Genomic DNA, 23651 nt, shown 5'->3' with positions numbered 1-23651 from the left:
TGGGCTAGTGTTCATGACTCTGAGGGCATCTGCCTTCCAGCATGAAGCCCAGCAGAGATGCCAGGAGCCATCAGGGCAGAGAGTCAGCACGTGTGCTACAGAGGGTGGATGAATCGCTCAGTTGTGGGAGGCCCAGTTAGGGCACCAGTGAATTTCTGTATATTTATCTACCCCTTGCTGGCACTCCCAGGGCCACGTAAACCCCAACTCATTGTCAGAGTCCATTAAGATGCATAGTGTCCCTAAGAGGATATTCGATGGCAAGTCTTTACTAGAGCAGACAGCCTCAGCCTTCTCCCTCAGAGCCGCTGGTAGGTTCAAAGTGGAGGGTTCAAACCACTAACCTTGCTATTAGCAGTCCAACATCTAACTCACAGTACCACCAGGGATCCATCAGGACTTTGTTGTTGTTGCCAACTCATAGCAACCCTGTATAACGTTTCTGAGAAGCAGCTGGTGAGCTTGAACCACTGACCTTGCAGTTCAAACAGACCTTGCAATCCAGCGTATTAACCCACAGTGCCACACCAGGACTTCGTAGCCTCCAGTTTAAGGCAAGGCAGACAAAAGAAGAAAATATGGGCGGGACCTAAGATGGCGCCCAGGCCAATGTCCTCTCTGGTACTGGGTTCCCTCTCCAAGGCACCATCACCAGGGGAAATCAGACCAGAATGGGGAAGGGGAAGGTGGAGGAGAGGGCAAAGGACAGGGGAGAATCAAGGAGCACAGAAACCGGCCTGTCCAAGGACTGGGAACCTCAGAGGGGTCTCTGCACTGGAAAGTACCACAGGATGGACTCCGTCATGTCCCAGGGGCAGTACCTAGAGAAAACTCTAGCACCTAGTCAGCCAATGGGAGGGAAAGACAGGGTCAGGATCCTGGGCAAATGGACAGCTGGCCTGTGGGGCCCTGGGCATCATGGGACAGAAGGCTGGTAGATTTCAGGTAGCTCCGTGGCCAGGCACTGCTAGAGTGATCCCTGGGGCAGGACACCCTTCCAGTACTGTCCCCCTCCTCATATTCTAGTCTCTGATTGGGAAGACCTCAATGTGTGAATTGGGGCCAGTAGAGAGGGGCTTTCTCTGAGGCCAGAGGAGGCCAGAGGAGGAACCTGGCCTGCCTCAGGCCCTCCAGCACGTTCCCTGCTAGGCAGGCTTGTGCGTCATTCAAACTGGGAATCTGTGCAAAAGAGATACTTCTGGAACAGGCAGGCTCTGCTGTGGCCTGAGCTGGCCCCTGGCCCCAGACCTCCGTGGAAGGGGAGGGGAGGGCTGGGGGTTGTGTTCCCCACCCCGTGACCCTGCCTGTCAGCTACTATACAGGTTCTGGTTTTCCTCCTTCCAGTGTTCTCCCCTCCTGCATTTGCCTGTGACTCCTCCCTCACTCTTGCCACAAGCACTCTGACTAGGACAAGAAGGAGGGCACTTTGGGCGTCAGTGAGAAAAGAGGGGTAAGTCAGCAGGGCAAGGAGGTCAGGCTGTGGGTCCCTGGTGGGCTTGGTGGGGGGTAGTCTGAGCCTCTCTGGCTCTGCCATCAGTCCCATTCTCTCCTGAGGGACCCTGCCAGGACTGTGTGGGCCACAGACAGCACCTCATAGGACTGGGGGAGGGTGGGTGAGTGGTGGTCAGAGGGAGGGTCACCTTGCCCACCTCAGATCAAGTGTGAGGCCCAGGGAGTGGCCACAACTCCTCTCCTGCCTCCCTCCCTGCCCCACCAAGGCCATTGCGCAATGAGAGCTCAGGAGTTAGGAGGTAATTGTAGGCTACAGAGAACAATCGGAGGAATTAAAATCGTATTTACATTGCACCATAAAAACATTCAGGAAAGTGGGAAGCACCTGGTCTTGTAGGGCTGCAGTAATCCCCACCCTACTAGCTTTCGGGGCTGTTTGCAACACCCACCCACCTTGTCCTGGAGCCCCAAGGCAAATTGCAGCGGTGGAACCCATGGTACAGACACCACTGAGCAGTCTCCCAAGGGTCTTTAAACGAACTCAATGGACCTGAGTGCACATGGGGTGGGAGACCTGCCTTCATTGCCGAAGCAGAGACCTCCCTCCCCACAATGGCCCATGGGATTCACCTGTCTACAACCTGTCTGCAGGTTCTGCCCTGCCAGAGATCCAGTTCTTTGTCTCAGCCCCATGGCTGTCTGGAAGTGGGTGGTGCCCCAGGGACAAGTGGAAGTGTTGGTAACCTTGGGTTCCCTGGGCCTGGTCCAGGCTGGTGCCAGTCCAGAAGGCAGCCCAGGGTGGCTGCTGTCTTGCGTTGGGCTCCTGCACACCACTACAGGAGGCTATGAATCACATAGGCCACACATGGGAGTGGAGCCTGGGTGTCATCAAGCACATGGAGGATTATGAGCCTGGTAATGACCAGTGAGCAGACCTGGGGACATTCTGTCCCCTCCTCAGGGCTGGTGCAGGCTGATGGACCAGTAATGAAGACTCCCCCAAGTGAGTAGAGTTGACCAATACCAATGGCTTTGTGGTCACAGGTCCCCTTTGGGGAGAAAAGGGACATACAGAGCAACCCCCCCCCAGGGGGCCATGGGTTCCCGGGGACACTGGGCAGCACTATGGGACTACTTGGAACTCCTGGTATAGCACTGTAGGATCAGCAGCGGATTATGAATCACAGGGTCAGCAGTTTAAACCCACCAGCTGCTCCTTGGGAACCCACCCTATACAGGGTCACTCTGAATGGGAACCCACTTGACAGTACTTAACAACAGCATGAGCTACTGTAGAAGCTCTAGTGAATTAAGCAGCAAAGTTGGTGGTCTGAATCCACCAACCACTCCATGGAAGAAAATGAGGCAGCTGTGGAAACCCTGTGTAGCATGTCTAGTCTGTCCAATAGGGTCACTAATGGGTCAGAACCAATTCAGTGGCAGTGGGGTTGGTTAGATATGGGAATCCCTGGTGGCACAATGGGTAAAGTACTGGGCTGTGAACTGGAAAGTCAACGGTTTGAACCCACCAGTGCTCCAATGGAGAAAGATGAGGCTGTCTGCTTCAGTAAAGATCGAGAGACTTAGAAACCTTATGGGGCAGTTCTACTCTGTCCTATAGGATTTGTGTTCTATAGGGTCAGGTGGGTTGTTATGGGCTACGGCCTAAGGCCTCACTGCAAAGCACTGCCCCATGTGTATTGAGTCTTCTCACCATAGCTGGCATTATTTTTATGATTGCAAAAGAGCCATGTCAAGCTCCTCTATGTGGTCTAGGCAGGGGCTACTCCCAGGGCCAGCAAGGACCCCCTGTGGGTTCCAGCTCAGCTGGTGTCTGCAGCGGGTGGCTCCTCTGCGGCACGCCCTCTCCAGGACCTGCTGCGAGCGGGTGTGCAGCCGTGCGTTAAATGGGACACGGCTGATCTCGCTGCACTTGTCGAGGGCATCGGGCCCAGCGCACTTGGCATCTTAATTGGGCGTCTGAGCACTCCGCACCCGCTTCACAGCAGCCGTCACCAGGCTTCCTTCGGCCCATTAAGGTGAAAAGACATTCATTCCTTTGTTCCCTGACAAGCAGGGTCCCATCCTCAGCTCCCAGCCGGCAGACAGAGTGGTGTTTTCTTAAGGAAGACACGCGATTAGCTGCCGCAAAGCCCCGGCACAATGCAGCCCTGTCAGCATGTCTCCTCAGTGACTGACGGCTGTGCTCCCTTGACGTGAGTCTCACTGTAGGGATTAGTCTGAGCACAGCCTGACTCGAGGCCACAGTGGGAGTGTCACCAGGAGCTGCTCTGCCACCAAGCCTTCTCCATGTGGGGACTGGGCAGCTGCAGGGGCAGTAAGGGGGCCGCAGGAGGTCAGAGTCTGGCTGACATGGACCTCGCTGCTGGGGACCTGCAGACTCAGGTCCCCACCCCACCCCATCTGGGACAACACAGAGCACACACATATCAGAAAAAGCCCTCTTTATTTGCACTCAAGATACGCCAGGGGGCTCGGACATGGGCAGCCCACAGGGTGGGTTTCTGCACAGGTCTTCATCATCTGGCACCAAGGGCCAATGGGGCTAGTCCAGGCAGGAAGGGGCCAGGGGGCCATCTCTGCAGGGCACATGGGCAGGCTGTGTAGACAACGGCTTCAAGAGGCGTGGCCTCCAGGGGTGAGTAGACCTTCTGCCGTGGTTGGCCAAGTCAGGGCAAGTCCCACAGTCATCCTGCAGGTGCACAGTGGAGTGAGCCTCGAGAGTGGCCTGCTCACTGCCATGCCCCAAGCCACGTGACAGGCACCCCTCCCTCCCTTCCCCAGCAGGTTGGTGCGTCACTGGGAGTGCAGCACTGCTATAAAAATATTTTGAAATGATAAAAATTTATAACAAGCTTTTTTTTTTTTTTTCCCAGGGCTCTTAGCAAAACAGCTCAGCAAGGCTGGATTTGCCGATAAGAGTTTCCTCAGGACGTCCTTTGTTTTTCTGTATCAAAGGCAGCCTCCATGGGAGTGGTCCCAGAACCCTCACCTCAGCCAGTTGAGGGAGGGCACCCAGCCAGTTGAAGGAGGCACCCAAAGGCCCTCAGAGGGGCCGACAGTCCCAGTTGTACACATTAAGTGGCTGGTCACAGAAGGGAAGGGAGGGGCTCACCAACACCTCACCTCCCCCCACTTCAGGAGAGGGTTTGAAATGAACAAAACCCCTCCAAGACTTCTGGCCACCATTCCTGCAGTCTGGCTTTTGAAAAGCTGTAACAGAGCCAGATGTACAGGTAAGTGGCTGGGTCAGGGCAGTACTTCCACCTTCTGAGACAAAAGAAACTGATGCCTTGCTCCACACTGTACCCGGGCAGAGACAGCCTGCAGTCCATGGTGCCCAGTGTTAGCTTGTCCTGAGCTCACCTGTCAGGGAGGACGGGACCCAGCCTCGCTTCTTGGCCACTGTGGACTGGACACTGGGCATAGACCTCATCTGTTTGAGGTGCAGTCTTGGCCGTGTGCCCAGTGAGGGCAGCACTCAGTGGTACATGGCACCCCCACCCCACACCCCACATCTGTAGATATGGAGACTTCCACATATGCGTACCTGAATGCAGGACTCTTCAAGGCCTGGCAGCGAAGACAACAGCAGTGGCAGTGGTGGCATATGTGCCGTGTGCCCAGCCCTGGCAGGGATGGCGGCTTATCCTCAGCAGCCTGTCACAGTGGGGTCCAAGCCTGAGCGCTTGGAGATATGCAGCTTGGCCACCTCCTCAGCACATGTGGGGTGGATGCCCACTGTCCGCATCAATTGCTTATAGGAGGCACCACACCTGTGCACAGGATGAAGGGGCAGAGTCAGTGGAAGGGAGCTGAGTGCACATCCCACAATCCTCCAGAAGGTGGCGTCCATGGGGGACCATGGGCGTCACTGGGTCTCCTAATTGTCCCCCAGCTTGTTCCAGCAGCCAGGAACACCTGTCACATCTGTCAAGCTGTCTAGTCTTCCTCTGAGAAAACGCCCAGTTGCTATGTACAAGTGGGGCTTGCCACTTGGGCCCCCACCCCCCTCCACCCTACTCGTCTGCCTCCAGCTGCTTCTTCTTCTACCTGCTTCTCCAGCTGTTCCCAGCATCACCCAAGCTCATTTCCCACTTCAGGCTGCACCCTGTCCTGGCTCCTACCTGACCCCACTCTGCTTTCTCTTATGCTCAGCACCCAGCACTTCTTGCACGGGGCACGGTGAGTACTGGCATCAGACACAAGCCTGGTGAATCCCTGCCCAATAAGGAGGACAGGATGGGCCATGCAGAAGCAGCCCATGATTGTGGTTCCCCAGCCTCCTGTGTACTGGACCCCACCCAGGCTCCCTAGCCCACCTGCCCAAGGCTACCTGGGAGAACTCCAGATGTTTGCACATGCCTGTATACAGCCACAACGACCACCCACACACTCTGCACCTCCTTAAGAGCCACAGTGTGAGGATGCTACAGCTGGGCGCACCCAGGTCCCCACAGGGCCCGAGTGATGGCAAGCTCTGTTTCTTGCCATTCATTACAGACAGGCTGCAACTATCAGCAATTCATTTATCTTTACAGACTTGTGTTAGAAGATCTGGTGGATGAATTCCTAGTGTGAACAAAGGGCACGTGTATGTCAAATGTAGTCAGAAGGAGAGTGGTTCCAGCATCCTTTCCTCCTCCTGACAATGTCTTCCAGCCCTCAGCACCAACCAAGTATTGTCAAAGGAGTCCTGGTGGTGCTGTGGGTCAGGCTGCCTACCACAAGGTCAGCGGTTCAAACCTGCTAGCCACTCCTGGGGAGATTTCAGTGTCTGAGTTGGAAGTAACTCAGTGGCAGTGGGTTTGGTTTTGGGGTTTGGGGGGCATTGCCAAACTTTTTAAGCCTCACCAACCAAATTGGTTTCTTGGTGTTTCCAAAAAACATTGTAAAATTCTGAATGATGTGCAGCAACTCTTTTACTATTTATTTCTATTTTATTTTTCTGTGAATTGCCTATTTGTGTCATCATTTTTTCTATTAGGACATTCTTATTGATTTTTAAGAGCTCTTTGCATATTAAGCAAACCAGTCCTTGGCTATTGTTACATTACAAAAAAGAGGCAACCGCATTTTAAAGGGAGTCCTGTTGTGGCACTATAGGATAAAGGTTGGTGGTTTAAATTCACCAACCCTATATAGGATTGCTATGAGTTGGAACCAACTCAACGGCACACTTAACAACAACAATAACATTTTAAAGGGCCTTTCCAGAAACACTGATGGTACAGTGGGTAAAGTGTTGGGCTGCTGACCTCAAGGTTGTTGGTTCAAACCCACCTTTCAGGAGAAAGATGGGGCAGTATGCTCTCTTAAAAGTTTCTAGCCTTGGAAACCCTTTATCAATAAGATTGTTAGGTGTCTATAAGAACTCAAAGGAAGTGATTTGTTTGTTGCTGTTGTTGTTTGTCCCTGGAAGCTATACATGAGTGCTAGCAACAGCATCTGCATACTGGGGTATGGGCAGAGATGGCCTTGGAGGATCCCAGGAGGTATGTTCAGCCTGTCTCCTCACTCCCAGGGCAAAGTCCCAACGCCCACATCCAGTCCAGGCAGTACTTTCAGACAGACTCCAATGGCCACTCTGGACCAAACTTCCCAACTATAGCTCTAGGCCAGATGATATTCTGCAGTGGGGAATGCTGCCATTTGAACTACAGACACATGCTCCATGGATACAACCTCTATTAGGTCTCATTTCCTAGACCCAACAATCCATTCTAACTGTGAAAGAAGAGTGAAGAGGCCAATGGTGAAGCCAGCTGCCCTTTGCTCTAAGACAGGTGACCCTGAGGCTGTCTAGTGGGAACCAAGAGGGGAAGGAGCTCATCTAAGAGGCCAAGCTACTTAAGGGTAGGGCCAGGGACCCCAAAGCACCTGGCCTGGACCTTTGGCCCTACTGGCCCCTCTGAGAGTCTCTTGTGTGGCTCTATCTGCTCCTGGTGTCCCCAGCCTGTCTCCATGTCCTTGTCTACAGAACTCCTGCCTCCACCTGCCCAAGGATGGATGGCCTTCTCCTCCACGTTCGCTCTCAGTCATAGCCATCTTCCTGCAGAACCTCCACATAAGCAGCCTCCCCCATGCCCACAGGGTAGAACCCAGCTGTGCCTGAGCCCCTCCTGCCCTCTGATGGCCCCCTAATCATGCCAACCAATCCACCCACCCCACAGCCACGAACGAACAGCCTGAGCCTGAGCTCCAGGCAACAGCAGGCTCTGGAAGCTGCACGGCCACTCCATGGACATCTCCAGATACACCTTCCTGAGCTGCTCGAGTCTAATCTGGGCCCTGCTCGTCACTGTCCTCAGGGTTCAGCCAGTGGCCTGGTCACTCAGGCTGTGTGCAAGAGACTCAAACTGAGTGGTCTGAGCAGGATGGCCCCCAGGGCTGGTGGGGGCATGAGCCCTCTCTCAACTCCGGGTGGCCAGTTCTAGATGGATGGACACCCATGTGGCTCTGCCTCAGCGGCATTTGCTCAGAGGAGTAGAAACTGCCTCTGATCTAAGCAAACCTAACTTGTCAGGGCACCAAAAACCAAACCTAGTGCCACTGAGCCCATTCCAACTCATAATGACCCTATATAGGGTTTCTGAGACTATTAATTTTTAGGGATGAGCATCTGGTGGGTTTAAACTGCAGACTTTTCTGTCAGCAGCCAAATGTCTAATCCAGAGAGTCACCGGGGCTCCTTTATTAGAGAACAAACCCTGAAAATATGTCCAATGTGACCAAAACTCAATATAAAACACAAAGCATTTTCCGTTGTAGTACTGCCAATATTTCCCACGGACCCTCAGCCTTAGAACTTACTTGATACCCAGAGCAAATCCTTGAGTGACTTCTCCTGCACTGGGGCCAAGGAAGTGCAAGCCAAGCAACAGCTGCGGGGGCTCCCTCAAACACACCACCTGAAAGCCACAGAGTCATGTCAGCCCCACACTCAACCAGGAGGGGGTGTGTCTAGACCTGACCTCACCCCACCCCACCCCACCCCACCCTGGCAGGATCCCATGTGTGGCCCTGCTCCGAGCAAGAGGGTCCAGTTGAGATCTCACAGAGGGGATAGTCACACTGCTCTCGGCTCCACAAGAGTGAGTTCTGGGGGCCTCCTGGGTCTCCCTCATTCCTCAGTGACCACCTCATTCCCTCCCTCTGTCTTTCTTCCCAAGCACTCCCTCGCTGCCCCTGCCACCATAGGACACCCACCTTTATGTAACATTGGGATGCATCCCGCTCAGCCACTGTGAACTCCAGTGGTTTATAGTACGCATGATAGACCTGGAGGGCAAGATACAGAGAGCTGTGGGCATTTGATGCCTCCCAAGTCACCCTCCCAGCTGATGGGTGGGCCAAGTAAGAGGCGGCAGTGGGTGGGGATGAGGGGAGTCTTGGCTGGGGCTAGCTGCAGAATGAAAGTGTCGCTCTCTTCCACGTTGAGGGCAGCCTGTGGCTGAGCCACGTGTCTGTGAAACAAACTCTCCCCTGGGTAGGTATCAGTAGGGTAGCAACCAGGCCCACAGTCCCCTGTCCACTACAGCAGCAGGACAGGACAGTGCCAAGCTGGCTGAGCACCATCGGCCCACCATCCATCTATCACATGCTGCCAAGTTCTGCTCTAGCCAGGCCCCTCAGTTAGGTCACTGCAGTGGCAGGCTGGCGCTCACCTGGTGCCCACAGGTACTCTGACATCCACAAGGTAACTGTGGACAACTGGACCTGGGGTCAGCAGGCCACTGGGAGTTGTGGTATACCCGCTCATCCTGGCGGAGGGTTGGCCTAGGCTGGCGGGCAGCCACAAATTCTCCCTGGGGCCAGCTGGGCCCTCACTTGAGTGGTGAGGCGAGGGGTGGCCGACCCACACAGAGCTGCTGGACAAAGGCTTTCAGCACTCGCTGAGGACTCGACAGCATCTTTGGGGCTGCGACAGGGTAAAAAATGAGCCAGGGCCCTCACATGTGCTGCACAGTCATTATTAATTAATTGAGCTTCAGAGAATATTGTTCTAACTAAAACAAGAATTGAAAAGAAAACAAACAAAGGGTATTTGGCCGTTCAACATGGTAAAACATAAAACAACATTATAAAATGCCATGAACATATGTCCCAACGTACTTGTGATGAATCAAACAAAAATAGCCAGTCAAGTGCCATGAGGGAGGCCCGGCCCTGTCAGCCGCGTCCTGATGATGGAGGGGATGGGGGTGCTTGGGGAAGGGCAGGCCCTGGATCCCAGGGACTCACCAGAAGCAGCACCAGACCCCACCCCCCCCACCCCCCGCCCGCACCAGGGTGTCCTCATGGGGTCTGCTTTCTCCTGTGTGCTGCTGAGGTCACAAAAGAAGATCAAGAGAAGACCATAAGACCACCAGTATCCGCAATGTGGCATCGGGAGAAGAGGCTGTAGGTGCCCCCCAACCCAGTCACTTGGCCCACAGGCAGGAAGACTCTGTGGAATAACCTTGTGGATGTTGTGGATAGAAAGCCCCTTGCTCTGGTGTGTACCTGAAGGAGACACTAGGCCCCTCTACTGGACTGGTTGAGGGCTGGGGGGACCTGTGGGGGAGTATCAGGAAGGTGGAGGGGTCCCAGGGTGTGGCCAGGCTGGGTCTGACCCCAGGAGGGCCTCCACAGGGGTCAGAGGTTGGAATGCAGACAGAAGTGGGGTGACGGAAGGTTTCCCTAGACTATGCGAGACATGGGACCCCTATGATAGAGGCAGAGTCACCCAGGCTGCCTGGGCTCCATGCGTTCCGTGACAAAAATCAGGGCAGCATGCATCACCAACAGTGTGGTAGAGCAATGGGGCCTCTTTCCTGGTACCTACTTGGGATTAGAACAGGGCAGCCTGGGGCCCCTCTCCACATCACCATCAACAAGGGGGCAAATGGCTGCTAAGAACTGAGGAGCAGAGCCTCAGGCCCCTCCCACAGGCTTCCCGAAGCCTTGGCCATCCTCATTTTTCTTTCCAAGGTCCCCACCCCTTAAGTCCATGCCTGCTACACCCAGCCATTGTTCTGGGTTCACACGCCCAACCCTGCTAAGCCCGTATCCCTGAAAGCCTCTGGCTGCCTGTCTGGGAAGTGGAGACCTTGGCATCCCAGCTCACCAAGCCCCTGTCAAGGAGCCCTCTGTGGGGTGTCCTCAGTAGGCCCGAGCCTGGAGTGCTGACTTACCTCCACACACTCCTGTCCGTGGCGAGCCACAGCCTCTTCCTCAGACAGCCCCACACAGCCATACTCCAGTGGGGTGAAGACTGTCGTGGGAACCTGGAAAGCAGGCCCCACATTTGAAGACCCCATTTGACAACACAAAGAACAGGGGCAGCAGCTTAGGACCCCAGACATTGCTGATCGACAGCCCACAAGTCCCCTGGACTCTGCATTCATCCCCCAGCTATTCACACGCATACATACGCACATGCATGTGTGTGTGCACGACCACACACAAGCACTGACAGACATGTCTGTACATGTGTGTTTATGCACAGTTGCACACAAAACATGCATGCATCTGGAGCATGTGTATGTATGCATTGGCACATGTGCACACCTGTTTATACACACAGGTATACATTTGCATGCATGTGAGGGGGCTTCAAAAAGTTTGTGGAAATTTGTCATTATCTTTTAATTCCATTTTTCCACAAACTTTTTGAAGCCTCCTTGCATATGCAGAAGTACATACATGCACAACCATGTACAAGTACACACACCTATATATTTGTGTAGACACATATGAATAGCTGTGCACATTACATGCACACCTATACACGAAGACATGTATACCTGCAGATACAAACCCAGCTGCACATGCACAAGTATACACACATGGACACATGCACACACACCCTCAAGCCACGAGGCACGGCACAGCCTTTTCCTGACTGGCTCTGGGGCTCCCTGGGAAAAGCGACCGAGTACTCACATTGTCATATTCCATCAAGGCCGAGGAACCACCAAAGAGACGCTGGGCTAGAAGCTTCCCTGCCATGATTGCTGTGGGCGTGAGCTCCGGCCGCCCCTTTGAGGAAGAGCACAAGACTGACTTCTTAGGGGCAAAGGAGGCAGCAGGTTCCTCATGCCACTGCCCAAAGGGTTCTTCATCGCTTCCACAGGGAGCATAACACTCTAGAGGAACATTCTCCTGGGGTGGGTTTCTCTTTACTCCATTGCTTCCCCCATCTGCCCTAGGGAGATGGTTAGACACAGTCCTCTTTACCATCCACCTCCTGGTAGAGAAATGACTCTCTGAAAACACTGGGCCACCCCGCAACCCTTCATCACAGCTTCTCTCTGGACCCAGTTCTTTGCGTTGGTGACCACAGTGAGCTAGTTGCCTCTCCACTCAACTTGAACGATCTTGCCACTACTCACATCATAGGGCAGTACTAGTTCTGTGGTAGAACCCTTCTCCCCTAAGGGAGACCCCGGTTCAATTCCCAGCCACACACCTTATATTCAGTCACCATCCATGCATGTTGGTGTTAAGTGTCATAGAGTCGATTCCGACTCAGTGACTCTGCACAGGGTTTCCAAGGAGCAGCTGGTGGGTTTGAACTGCAAACCCTGTGGTTAGCAGTCCAGTGCAGATCCTACAGTACAACCTTGTATGGGTTTCTGAGGAGTAGCTGGTAGGTTTGAACCACCAATCTTGTAGTTAGCAGTCCAGCACTTATTCTACATCGCCACACCAGGAACCCCTGTCTATACATGGAGGTTTATGTGTAGTTGTGTGTTAAACAGGTTTCAGCAGAACTTCCAGACTAAGATGGACTAGGAAGAAAAGCCTGGTGATTCATTTCCAAACATTAGTCAATGAAAACTCTATGGCCCCAGTAGTCTGATTCAAAACTGATCATGGGGAATGTGCAGGATTAGGCAGTGCTCCGTTCTGTCATGTGTGGTGTCTCCGTGAGTCAGAGGCTAATATCACTGCTTGCATTAACTGGAATCCAGGCTAAAATGGGCTCAAGAGCTTTCTGGGTGTTCCTGACACATGGTTGGAGTCCACGACAAATCTCAAATCAGGTAGTTCATTGTTCAGCTAAAGACCCTTCTTGTCCCAGGATGTGTACTACTGGGAGAACAGGAGGTGGCATTGCTGCTGGCTTCCTGCACGCGCGTTGGCCTGGGGCTGGCTGCCAATCACCTCTGCAGCAGGAAATGCAGATGCTGTTTGGCATTCCAGAAATGAATGGAGATCAGCGAAGATAAAGCCATGCCGGCAGCCGGTGCATTCCACTGGGCCTGACTAACAGCGGAAGCAGCCACGCACACAGGGCGCAGCACAGTGCTCCACAATGCCACTTCGCCCAGTCTTTACTGGGGCAGTGAGCTGTTAACTCTTTTGACTGCTCAGAATCATCAATCCAACAGAATGGAGAGACTTTCTTAACAGATGATGCTTTGCACGCGCTGTATTATTTCTGGCAGCATGGTCTGTACCCTAATGGGTTCCACCTTGGAGTAACGAGTTCAGAGTCTGGGAGGAGCTCCAACTTGCTGGTGACAGGGGCAGGCGGGCCATGTTTTCATCTATCCACAGATAGGCACAGCTGTAAAGCACACACACACTGCTGGCGTTATCTCCGGGTGGAGTGTGGGTCTGTGTTGGGCCACATCCCAACTGTTCACAAGCAGAGATCCAGCTCTGTGGAGGTTAACGTCTGAGCAACTGGGTGACCAAATATATGGGCAACGCCTGTGGAGTAGTCAAAGGCACCCAAAGCCATTCACCTCCTTCTGTTTGACTAGACCAGGCGGGTTGTAAATTACACAGCTCAGAAGAGGGGCCGGGAGTTTTGGATTTGGCTGAACTCTTCCCTAACACACAGTGTCTTCCAGGCCCTGCCAGAGCACCATTTCCTAAGTTTGGCTTTCCCAGAGGCCTGGTAGGTATGAGAGATGGGAATGGGGACAGTTACTTGGCTCCTACCAGGGCACTGGCTGGTGGGTAACCCTAGCAGGAGGGGTCTGTGGGGTGACAGGTGAGCACCATTTCTAGGAATAGATATCAAATGGAAACAATGGAAGGCCCAGCCTTGTACAACCCCTGCTCTGGCCTGTGCCCACATGTGCGAAGCTCTCTTGAGCCAACAACCTGATGTGAGCAGGACAGGGGCCAAAGAGGAATGGGACTGGAGCACCAGTGATAACTGTAGTCAGTGTCCACATGGCTCCTAGATGGCCTTGGGGACCTGCACTACCTCAGGCATTAGTTACCCTGCTCCCCCAGGCTCTACCCTGAGAGGGCCAGGTGTGGGTGGGCAGTGTGGTGAGGGTGGCCTACTCTGCCTGGCTTGCTCACTCCCAGGTCTTTCCTGACGATCCTCAGATGGCTGAAATGTCTTCCTTCCTTGTCATCTGCAACTCCACCAGAATGCCGGGGCCAGGCTGGCTGCTCCTGAAGGACTAGGGGCACAAGGGACCCCCGATTAACCAGCTCACATTCTCTTGGGAGTCTGGGAGGTGAGAAAGGGGCTGACTGAATGCTCCTCAGCTTATAGGTGGGGGTTCCACAGAGTCTTCATCATAACCTCACCAGGAGGCCCTCCAGCCCCCACATCCGTAGGGGGTACAAGTAGAGTAGAGCATAGGCAGACATGCTACCACAGTCCCATGCAGCGTGAGGGAGGCAGGGACAGTGGGTCCTCACCCTGTGTGGTTAGAGGCCTTACCCCTTCCCCAAGTGGAACCTCCTCCATTCCCCAACCCAGTAAAGATGCCCCGGGGTCTAGGCTCTGCTCCCTGCTGATGCACATGGTTCAGAGAGGTAAATTAAGGCAAGGTGGTAGCAGGAGACTGGTGACCCCTTGTGTGTCTACCCACTACCATCAAGTCTATTCTGACTTGTCCTAACAGCTGCATTTCCAGATCACTAAGGCCCAACAAAAGTCTGCACTTGGAAGTTGAGGCCTGACTAGATTCACAGTTGAATTTGCTAATCATTTCTTTTTGCTCAATTACAGCTTGATTTTGAAGTTCTTTTTATGTAAAGGACCCACATTCAAGAGGGCAGAGCCTAACACCCAGTCCTCTCTCAAAACATGTACTCTAAGGACTCCTAGAAGCTGCCCCACCCATGGTTTCTGCGACTGAGGAGAGGCTGGCAAGCTGTGAACAATCCAGGAGGCTTGGGCTGGCCTCAGTACTGGGCACCATCCCTACCTCTGCCACATCTCCAATGGCGTAAATGTGGGGCACAGAGGTGGCTTCCCAGGCGTCAACTAAGATCTTTTGACTGTCAGGGCTGATAATGACTCCAGCCTTTTCCAAATTCAGACTTCTGGTTTCTGGAACTCGGCCTGTAGGAAACAAAGAAGGCCGAGAAGTGGGTTTGAGCTGTTGGACCAGAGAAGCCACGTCTTCTTACCCAGATTAAACACATGTCTGAGAACTGATGAACCATGAAGTGCCTGCAGCCTTGAGGGGCACCTTGGGTCTGAGATAAATGCTCTTGGAAGAGGTGGGTGGCATAGTGGCTCCCCACCCCCACATCCGGCCGGCACTGTGTGGGAGAGAACTGTTGGCCTCATTGTGCCTGTCCTGAGTCTCTGTGTGCCTCTCCAGGACCCGTTTGGACAGCTGACGCAGAGCCAGCCACACCCTACGACACCTCGAGGCTGACCCTCAGGTAAGGCCTGATGCTCTCAGCCACCACTGCCACCACCAACTGGGCTTCCAAGTGACTTGTGTCTGTGTGGACATCTGCTTAGCTTGAAGGGCAAGGCCATAGACCCCAGAGGATGCCCTGCCCCCAGAGTACTTCAGGGGTTTATGGGTGGTTGGTATTTTTTTGTTTTAGCAAGTAACTCAACATTCTTCCATTTCTCCAAGCAGCCTTCCTGTGACCATAGTCACCAGGAGTCCCAGAGGGGGCCTACAATGTGGACAAGGAACTATACTTGTTCTCAGAACCAGGAAGGACCTGAGACTAGAGGGCTCAGAGACTGCAGCCCTATTTCGGGGGAGCCCTAGGAGCCTGGCTCTTCCTTTCAATCATGAAAATGTGCCATTCTGCACTTGGCCAGCAGGGTGCCCTTTACAACCTGGACTCCAGTTTGTAGTGGGGAGCCCTGAGGAGCTAGCAAAGACCTAAGGGCTGCGAGGAGCCATGTCCGCCCACCATGTCAGATATAGGCAGTGCCACTGGGTGACCTGTCCAGGGCACTGCAAAACCCAGAAAGCCTGGCTCTCTCTACAAGACTGCTACTGAGGGTAAGATGGTGAAAAGCCGTCAAATGCCTGTGCCTGGGCGATCCCACACGGCTAGGTGCCAGGATGTCAGGTGGGCAAAGGAGCAATTCCATGAGGATGAAGGGAGGCCTGGTTTGCTCAGCGGCTCCAATTAGATTTCAGAGCATGGGGGTGGGAGTGGGGGTCGGAGGAGAGAGTGCCTCAAGAGCAATTGAACGAGGTCGGTACCCAATCCTGCAGCACATGTCCGTGACCACACCTGGGTCCCTCATGTATCTATCTCGAGCCTTCCACCTCCACCCCAGGTGAAACATCATGGCTACCCTGGGTCCCTCTGGTGGCAGCGGGCACCTGGGGACCACATCAAGCTGTTCTCAGCTCTGCTGCTGATTTTGAGATTGGTCAGGATCTGAGTGACCAGCAGGTCCCCTGACCTGCTGAGTAAACCCCAGCTCTGCCTTTGGCCCTGATTGAACCCAGTCTCCTTACAGCCCCCTCCTGAGCTCTACCCTTAGCAGGGTCCCCTCAGAGCTGAGGAGGGACAGCTGGACCCTACACCGGGGCCTTGGTCAGTCCAAGGCCCATGTGGCTTGCCTAGGCCACAGGCTATTGCCTTTCCACACCCTTCTGCAGGTCACACTCCCAGGGCAGATGCAAGGTCTCATGGCTACCATTGTGAGGTCCAGCCCACCAACCAGAGGACTCAGGACACCTGCCCCAGACCCTCAACCTCATGTATCTCTCACTTCATGTCCCCTCTGCCTCACCCTCAGATACCAGTGTTCTCAGAAGGTCTCAACTGATGTCACTTACCCTTCACTCTTCTGATTGATAGAATGCTCTACAGTAATCTGTTTCTGACAATCCTGAGATGGCCCATGCAGGTTGGGGACGATTCAAACCCAAAAGGGACTGAGATCCTCATGAATCAAAATGCCATAAAAGCTGCCTACTCTGCCCAGTAGTGTGGGGCCTCAGGGAACCCAGGGGTGGGGGTCAGCTGTGAGCCATTTTGCTGACCATGGCCACCTATCCTTGGTGTCAGGGTCCTGGCTTATCCTGAATGTGTTCTTAGCCACTTGGCCCCTCTACCCCAGGCTTCCTCCCTCCCTATGCCTTGGCCCCACATGAAAACAGTGCTCCAGTGCAAAAACTGAAATCTTTTGCAAATCTGTGTATATGTATGCATGTGTGCATATGCATGTGTGTATGTGTGTATGTACATATTTAAGGGAACTTCAGATTTTTAATTCCATTTTCTATGAATTTTTGAAGCCCCTCGTGTATGTGCACATGCTTGTAGATATGCGTATGTATGTATATGTGTGTATATGTATGTGCATGCATACATGTGCATGTGTGTTCACCTGTGCATCTCTGTATCCATGTGCGTGTATATGTGTATGTGTGTGTGTGCATAGGTCCCCCCTTCCCTCTGAGCTGGCTTGGTGGTTGCCCTGGAGTCACTCAGAGGTGTCCCCCCTTGGGGAGGCATGTGACTGGCCTCTTTTCTCTGTGAGTCTCAATGTCTTATCTACATCTGCAAAATGAGCTGGTGTAGAAACCAGATGAGACGAGGCAAGATATCTGCATAGAAGTGCAACCCCACGCACCACCACCTTATTTCACTGCCCCTGCAGGTTCCTGAGACCCCCTTGCCTCTGGCAGGGCCTGGCTCCTCTATCCCCAGTCCTTCGTCCTGGTAACCTCACCTCCTGTACACTCGCTGCCCACCCAGTCCTGTCTACCACCTCTGAGGGCAGTTTCCAGAGCTGGGCCCTTTCTGCAGCTAGTGACCACCATCCAGTATCTGGTCACTAGCTGGCCTCCCTCCTGGCCCCTCCACCACTCATCGCAGCCTGACCAGTCCCTCAGAGTGTGAGTCCCTCTCTCTCCACATTCTGACCCCAGGACTGGGCACCATTTCCTAGGTTAGGAGCCATTTGCACAAGTGCTCAATTCCATCAGTACCAATATAACCAGATTGCTACGAACACCACATGCAAAATCAAAGGATAAGTGTTGCTATTAGGTGCTGTTGAGTTGGTTCTGACTCATAGTGACCCCAAGCACAACAGAACAAAACACTGCCCGGTCCTGGGCCTTCCTCCTCATTGTTGCTTTGTCTAAGCCCATGGTTGTAGCCACTGTGTCAATTCATCCCATTGGGGTCTCCCTCTTTTTTACTAACCCTCTATTTTACTAAGTATGACATCCTTCTCCAGGGACTAGCCCTTCCTGACGACATGTAATGAGAGGCCCTAAAGACCTACCTCATGTACATCACAGAGCAGGGACCCTGGAGCCAACAGCCAAGAGAAAACAAGCCAAAGGTGCAGCGAGCTCATGGGTGAGGAAGAGCAGCCTGCTCACCCTACTGCATTGCCAAATGCACATAAGAATGTATGGACCTGCCACTTCCCAGCTCATGGTGGGCCAGAGGCCAGGGGGGTAGCTCCATCCTTCAGGCACAGACACTATAGGGGTCTGAGATGGCCTACCATAGGCGAAGGGCCCAGCAACCCAGTCACAGGTGGGTGCACCAGCAACTTTGCCCACAGGGTGCTGTGCTGCAATCTCACCCATGACAACAGAGGGCCCACCAGCTACGCAAGAGCCCACCCATGGCAATGTTGGAGGAACCACAGAGCAGCGAGTCCAGGGCAACATCACAAGGAATGAGGCGGGGCTTCTCACGCTGACATTAGGGACCACTGTGGTGGATGGGACGTGAACACAGCAAGTACAGAGAGGACATGGAGTTTACTGACCTTTGTGTATGAGCAGGGAACTGCATGCAAATGCACACAAACACTGGCACCTACACACATGTATACACATGTGTAGGCACACTGAAGACATGCACATGGATGCACACCAATGCAGCAACACATCCATGCAAACATAGACATGCATGAACACGCGGCATATAGGTACACATGGGCATACAGGTACACATGTGCATTTGCACATGTGTGTGCGTGCACTCACAATACATGTATGCATATAAAACACCAGCAAACAGATGAATGCATGTACTTATGCATATATACATATGTACATATTGTTGTTGTTAAGTGCTGTTGAGTCATTTCTGATATAGGGTTTCTGATGAGCGGCTGATGACTTTGAACCACGGACCTTGAGGTTCAAACCAACCTTGTGTTTTTATGCTTATCTTACAGAACCATACCAGAAATCCTTTTACATATACGTAAGTACACATATACATGTGTACATGAATACATGGACATAAGCACATATATGCACAGATACTTAGGAACACATAAACAATATACACCTATGCATACACATACATACACATATACATACACATGGATACAGAGATGAACAGATGAACATACATATACACACACGCACATGTATGCAGACACACAGATGGATGCATGCACATACATATACATATATACAAACATATACACACACAAGGGGCTTCAAAAAGTTCATAGGAAATTGAATTAAAATATCATGGAACTTTCTGAAGTTCTCTTAAATATGTACATAAATACACACATACACACATGCATACATATACACAGATTTGCAAGAGGTTTCAGTGAAAAGATAAACAACAAAAAAGAAAAAATAAACCAAGACGGATACCAATGGTGATCATTAGGGAGGGAGGAACCATGGGAGAGGACAGAGATGGGAATCAGTTGTCGCAACATAACTCGTAATAAACTTTGTATGGTTTTTTACTCAAACAAATGGTTGGTATGTTCAAAAAATAAACAAGCCAAAAAGGAAAAAACTCCCTAAAATCTATACACACTCTAAAACAAATGAGCCTAATCGCAGAGTCTGTTGACAAAACACACTGAGGAACAACTGTTCAACAGACTTGAAGGATCCATATTCTGACTGCACCTCCTTAGAGAATAATATTCTAAATACAAATCAAATGGCAAAGGGATCTTCAACGTCCTTCAAAGAGCACAGTCAAAACCCTATCGTATCAAATTGGAATTAGAAATTCTTTGTTTTCCTTTCTTTTTTAAAAACACACATTTCCAGGAAACAAAATGTGTCTAGATTGTAGAATGGAAAACTGATCTGTTCCATAAACCTTCAGTCAATTCACAATAAAAAGTGAAAAACAAACGTGAAAACATACCATTTCCTGACTCTGTCCACAGAAAAGGTCTAGAAACAGTGATACCCAATAGCAATATGCACAGCTAGTCCCAGATCGTGGTCCCTAACTCCCTCTTCACTGGTGGGAACTGGGCTCGGTGTGGCTGGTTGTCCAAGGGATCAGGAACAAGTATAACAGGATCATGGGACAGTAACGAATCCTCAAGCCAATCAAATTGTAATAAGAATAAGAATCCTGCAGAAGCGGAGGTCCTGTCCAGAAGTGTGTGAGGCCCATAGGGTGTGAGCCTCTGTATGAAGGAACTGCCTGTGGCCTGGTCAGGGCCCTTTCTGCACTGCAGCATGCTGCTCCAAACCCTCAGGACTGTCTGAGGCACCCCTTCCTCGCTCCCGACTGCATTCACTCCTGTGGGGGCATCCCAGTGCAGGTAGTGTGTGACAGTGGGCTCACGCTTCCACCCACCTCCAGATTGTGTCTGTGGATGGGGATGTGGTCTATAGGCCCCGGGCCCAGTAGTGGGGCACACGGAAGGGGTGTCCTGTGGCAGCTGTGTGAGGGGCCTACAGGGACACGAGGCTATAACTTCCTCAGAATTTCAGGTAGTCCTCTTAACCCCACTTGTTGTTGTTAAGTGTCATCAAGTCGCTTCCGATACACAGCGACCCTGTATAGGTTTCCAAGGAGAGGCTAGTGGGTTTGAACCACTGACCTTGTGGTTAGCAGTCCAAGGCTTATCCTGCAGGGCCACACTAGGACTCTCCCAACTCTATTAGTGAGCAGGATAGAAGCAGGCTCACAGGTTCCAGGCTCCAGACTGCTGGCCCAGCCCTCATCCTCAGCATTTGCAGCGCTGCCTGGCAGGCCACCCTACCTCAGACATCCAGAACCCAGAGGAGCTGGGCCAGCCAAGACTCCGAGGACAGCAGTCAGCTCAGCGCCCATCTTGTGTTCGGTTTCAGAGGTCAGGAGGGGCCAGGGATGGCTGTTGCTTCCTCTTTTGGGCCTAGTGGCCCCCAGGGAGGGTGACATTTGGGCCTTGTCAGGTCCAGCTGCTGGGGAAGTTGCATCCTTCCCCTAGATACTCATGATTGCCACCTCAGACCCAGGGTGAGCAGTCAGGTCCAGCTGGCAAGGTTGGGGAGAGGAGCCAGTGTGGCAGCCCAGGCTTGGCTTCTCTCAGCTCCTAGGGCTCAGGGTGACGTCCAAGGTAAGGGTCATTTCATGTCAAAGGTGAATGACTGTAGCTTCCGTGGCTGGGGACAGCAAGTGTGTGCGGCTGGCACAGATTTGTTTCTTCGTGAGTCACCAGCTGCTTTCCTGGAGCTGGGAGTCAAAATAGAAAGGCTCCACTAAACCATGCTTCTCACGCTTATCCGGAGGCTGGCTCCAGCTCCGCACCATTTGACTGAGGGAGTTGAGCCTTGGATGGCTCCAACAGATAATCAGACCAAACAACACGACACCAGGCTTGGTCTGGGCAGTGTCTACCTGTGAGAGTGTGCTTCCTGACAAAGTTGACACCAGGCACTGTGGGAGTTTGAATCTAGGTCTGAGAATGCCTGTACTGGGATGTGTAGCCCAGGTCAATGTCTTCCCCTGACAGCAAGCACCCTCAGATGTTTGGGGAGCAGCTGGTGAGGAAGATGCTGGGCTGCATGAGTGGAAGGGGAACTGGGAATCCCCGTGGGCAGTGGGCTCCCTCTGGGGGCCAGACCCATGGCCTCCTGTAACTACTCTGTCTACCTGCCTAGACACGTAAGCAGAATTGGCAGCTAGGACGCACCTTGGCTAGGCACCTGCAGCCTACACTCCTCCCTGCTGACCTGTCACAGAAACCGAGCGCATCTCCTTGCATGTACCCCACAGTAGCTGTGGATCTGGGGATGCTGAGGGCCTGAAGGAGATGACACAAGGGTGAAGGCGAGGAACTAGATGACATCCATGGTTCAGTTCACCCTCAAGAATTTCTAGGGGCAGAAGCTGGGGTGCTCCACAAATAGATGTGGAAAGTATATGGAAGGCTAGGAATGAAGCTACAAATACAATGAAATAGAGGATGGTGGGATGGGAGAGGGACGGATAAAAAACACAGGGTGGCAAGACATCAGGCACACTGGAGGGGCTCAATCAATATTGCTGAAGTGGATGTGATGAATAGGCCATGACAGGTGGCCACCCAGCACTAACAAGAGCGGCATCCACCAACTGGGGCTGTGCCCAGGAGCCATGTCAGGGAGCCCTGGGGGGCAGGGGTCCAGCTCAGCCCAGGTACTCACACAGCCACATCTCAGGCACTGAGATCCTACCATGGGTCTCACTGAGGCGCAACTAGGTGCAATCCCCACAGAGCCATGAGGACAGAGATACACTGCTGGTGCTCTAGTCAGCTCTGTTGTTGTTGTTAGGTGCTATTAAGTGAGTTCTGACTCACAGTGACTCCATGTATGACAGAATGAAACACTGCCTGGTCCTGTGCCATCCTCACAATGGTTATGTTCCCACCGCTGTATTAAGCCACCTTGTGGCTTGGGTCTTCCTTTTTTATCGCTGACTCTCTACTTTACCAAGCAACATGTCCAGAGTACATGGGAGCCCCAGGAACATCAAAAAGGAAGATCATGAGTGGAGCATGAGCTCCTACCTAGGAAAGAGGCAACATCAGAGACAGTGGCAGAGGTGACGGCATGGAAAGACAGAGCAGCTGTGGGCTCTAGGCCTAGGGACTGAGTGAGACTGTGTGCCTGCAGGCAAGACTGGCTTGCAGAATATGCCCTTGGACATTTAAATGAATACATATTTTTTGTTTTGTGCGTGTACATCAAATATTTCGCTTTGTTCATTTGTGAAATGTAAGATGTCACAGGGAAGACACTAGAAGGAAGTAGGGTAACTGTTGTTGCAGGAAGGGAATTGTAATCATTGAGATGAAACAAAGTATATAAATTTGTTGAATGTAAAGCAGCTGATGATCTTGTCTGTTAACTTTCATTTAATTCCCAATACAAAGTTAAAAAAAAAAAAAAAAAAGTACATGAGAAACTGGTCAGGTCCCCTCAGAGCAAACCGTCTTCCAGGACTAAGACTCAATGGGAATACACACTCTGATTGATGACCACGTTAGTCACTGATAAGAGGAAGTGAGGGAAAAACAGCAATGAAGCTGCGAGCTAAGCCCTACAATATTCAATAGACTTCTGTGAACCCGGGTGAAGACCTGGTTGGCTAGCAGTGTGGCAAGACCTGGGGACTCTTGGGCCCAGGGTCAGTGACATAGCCACAGAGGACTAGAGTGGAGAATGAAGCGTCCAGCTGATAAGAAGAGAGGGCATATGCACAAGAACACCCACACTTGCAGATAATACCCACTTTACCTAGCTTCAATGACTGAATGATCAGAGCTCAACTAGAAAAAGAAAGAAGAGGGAAAAAGAGTAATCTGATACAGCTTGATGAACTTGACCTACACCTATGGATGCAGTAGCTTAAAAGAGGGAACAAATCTTTACAGCAAGGATCACTCCCACCCCATCCATACACAGAGTAGACAGGGATGGGCCACTTGGACATTGGCTATCCAAAGTGGGGGGTGTACAAAGGCAAGAAGTGACTGCCTTACAAGATTTCAAGAGGGAACCTAGATCCAGAGGTTGTGGAGGAAGGTAGAAGCTCCACTGAGTAGTATCCAATCTGTCTAGGTGGGGCTGATGAAAGGTGATGCGGATCAGTCTCTTGTGATACAATAGTGAATAATTGTTATCAGGACTGATTGTGAGGGTTGGAAATGTAAAGGTAGACATTTTGTAGCAAGAAAGGGAGTGATTAACTTTGCAGTCTAGGAGAGGAGGTCCCTGGGACCATCA

At 52.2% G+C, this 23651-nt stretch overlaps 1 protein-coding gene across 1 annotated transcript in view; it reads right to left on the bottom strand.

The window, feature by feature from the left end:
* Window positions 1-5125: 5125 nt before the first annotated feature.
* The window catches only part of TXNRD2 (thioredoxin reductase 2), a 79627-nt gene continuing 61101 nt past the window's right edge, over window positions 5126-23651 (bottom strand). The window contains exons 12-17 of the mRNA XM_006875826.1: window positions 14643-14779; window positions 11401-11496; window positions 10650-10742; window positions 8683-8754; window positions 8287-8384; window positions 5126-5249 (exon numbers count right to left, since the gene is read on the bottom strand). Coding sequence (XP_006875888.1) covers window positions 5126-5249; window positions 8287-8384; window positions 8683-8754; window positions 10650-10742; window positions 11401-11496; window positions 14643-14779 — 620 coding nt within the window. The remainder of the gene's footprint in view (window positions 5250-8286; window positions 8385-8682; window positions 8755-10649; window positions 10743-11400; window positions 11497-14642; window positions 14780-23651) is intronic.

Source organism: Chrysochloris asiatica, unplaced genomic scaffold (assembly GCF_000296735.1).
Source record: "Chrysochloris asiatica unplaced genomic scaffold, ChrAsi1.0 scaffold00340, whole genome shotgun sequence".
In the NCBI taxonomy this organism is placed as follows: Eukaryota; Metazoa; Chordata; class Mammalia; order Afrosoricida; family Chrysochloridae; genus Chrysochloris; species Chrysochloris asiatica.
This window is presented reverse-complemented; position numbering and strand designations above follow the sequence as displayed.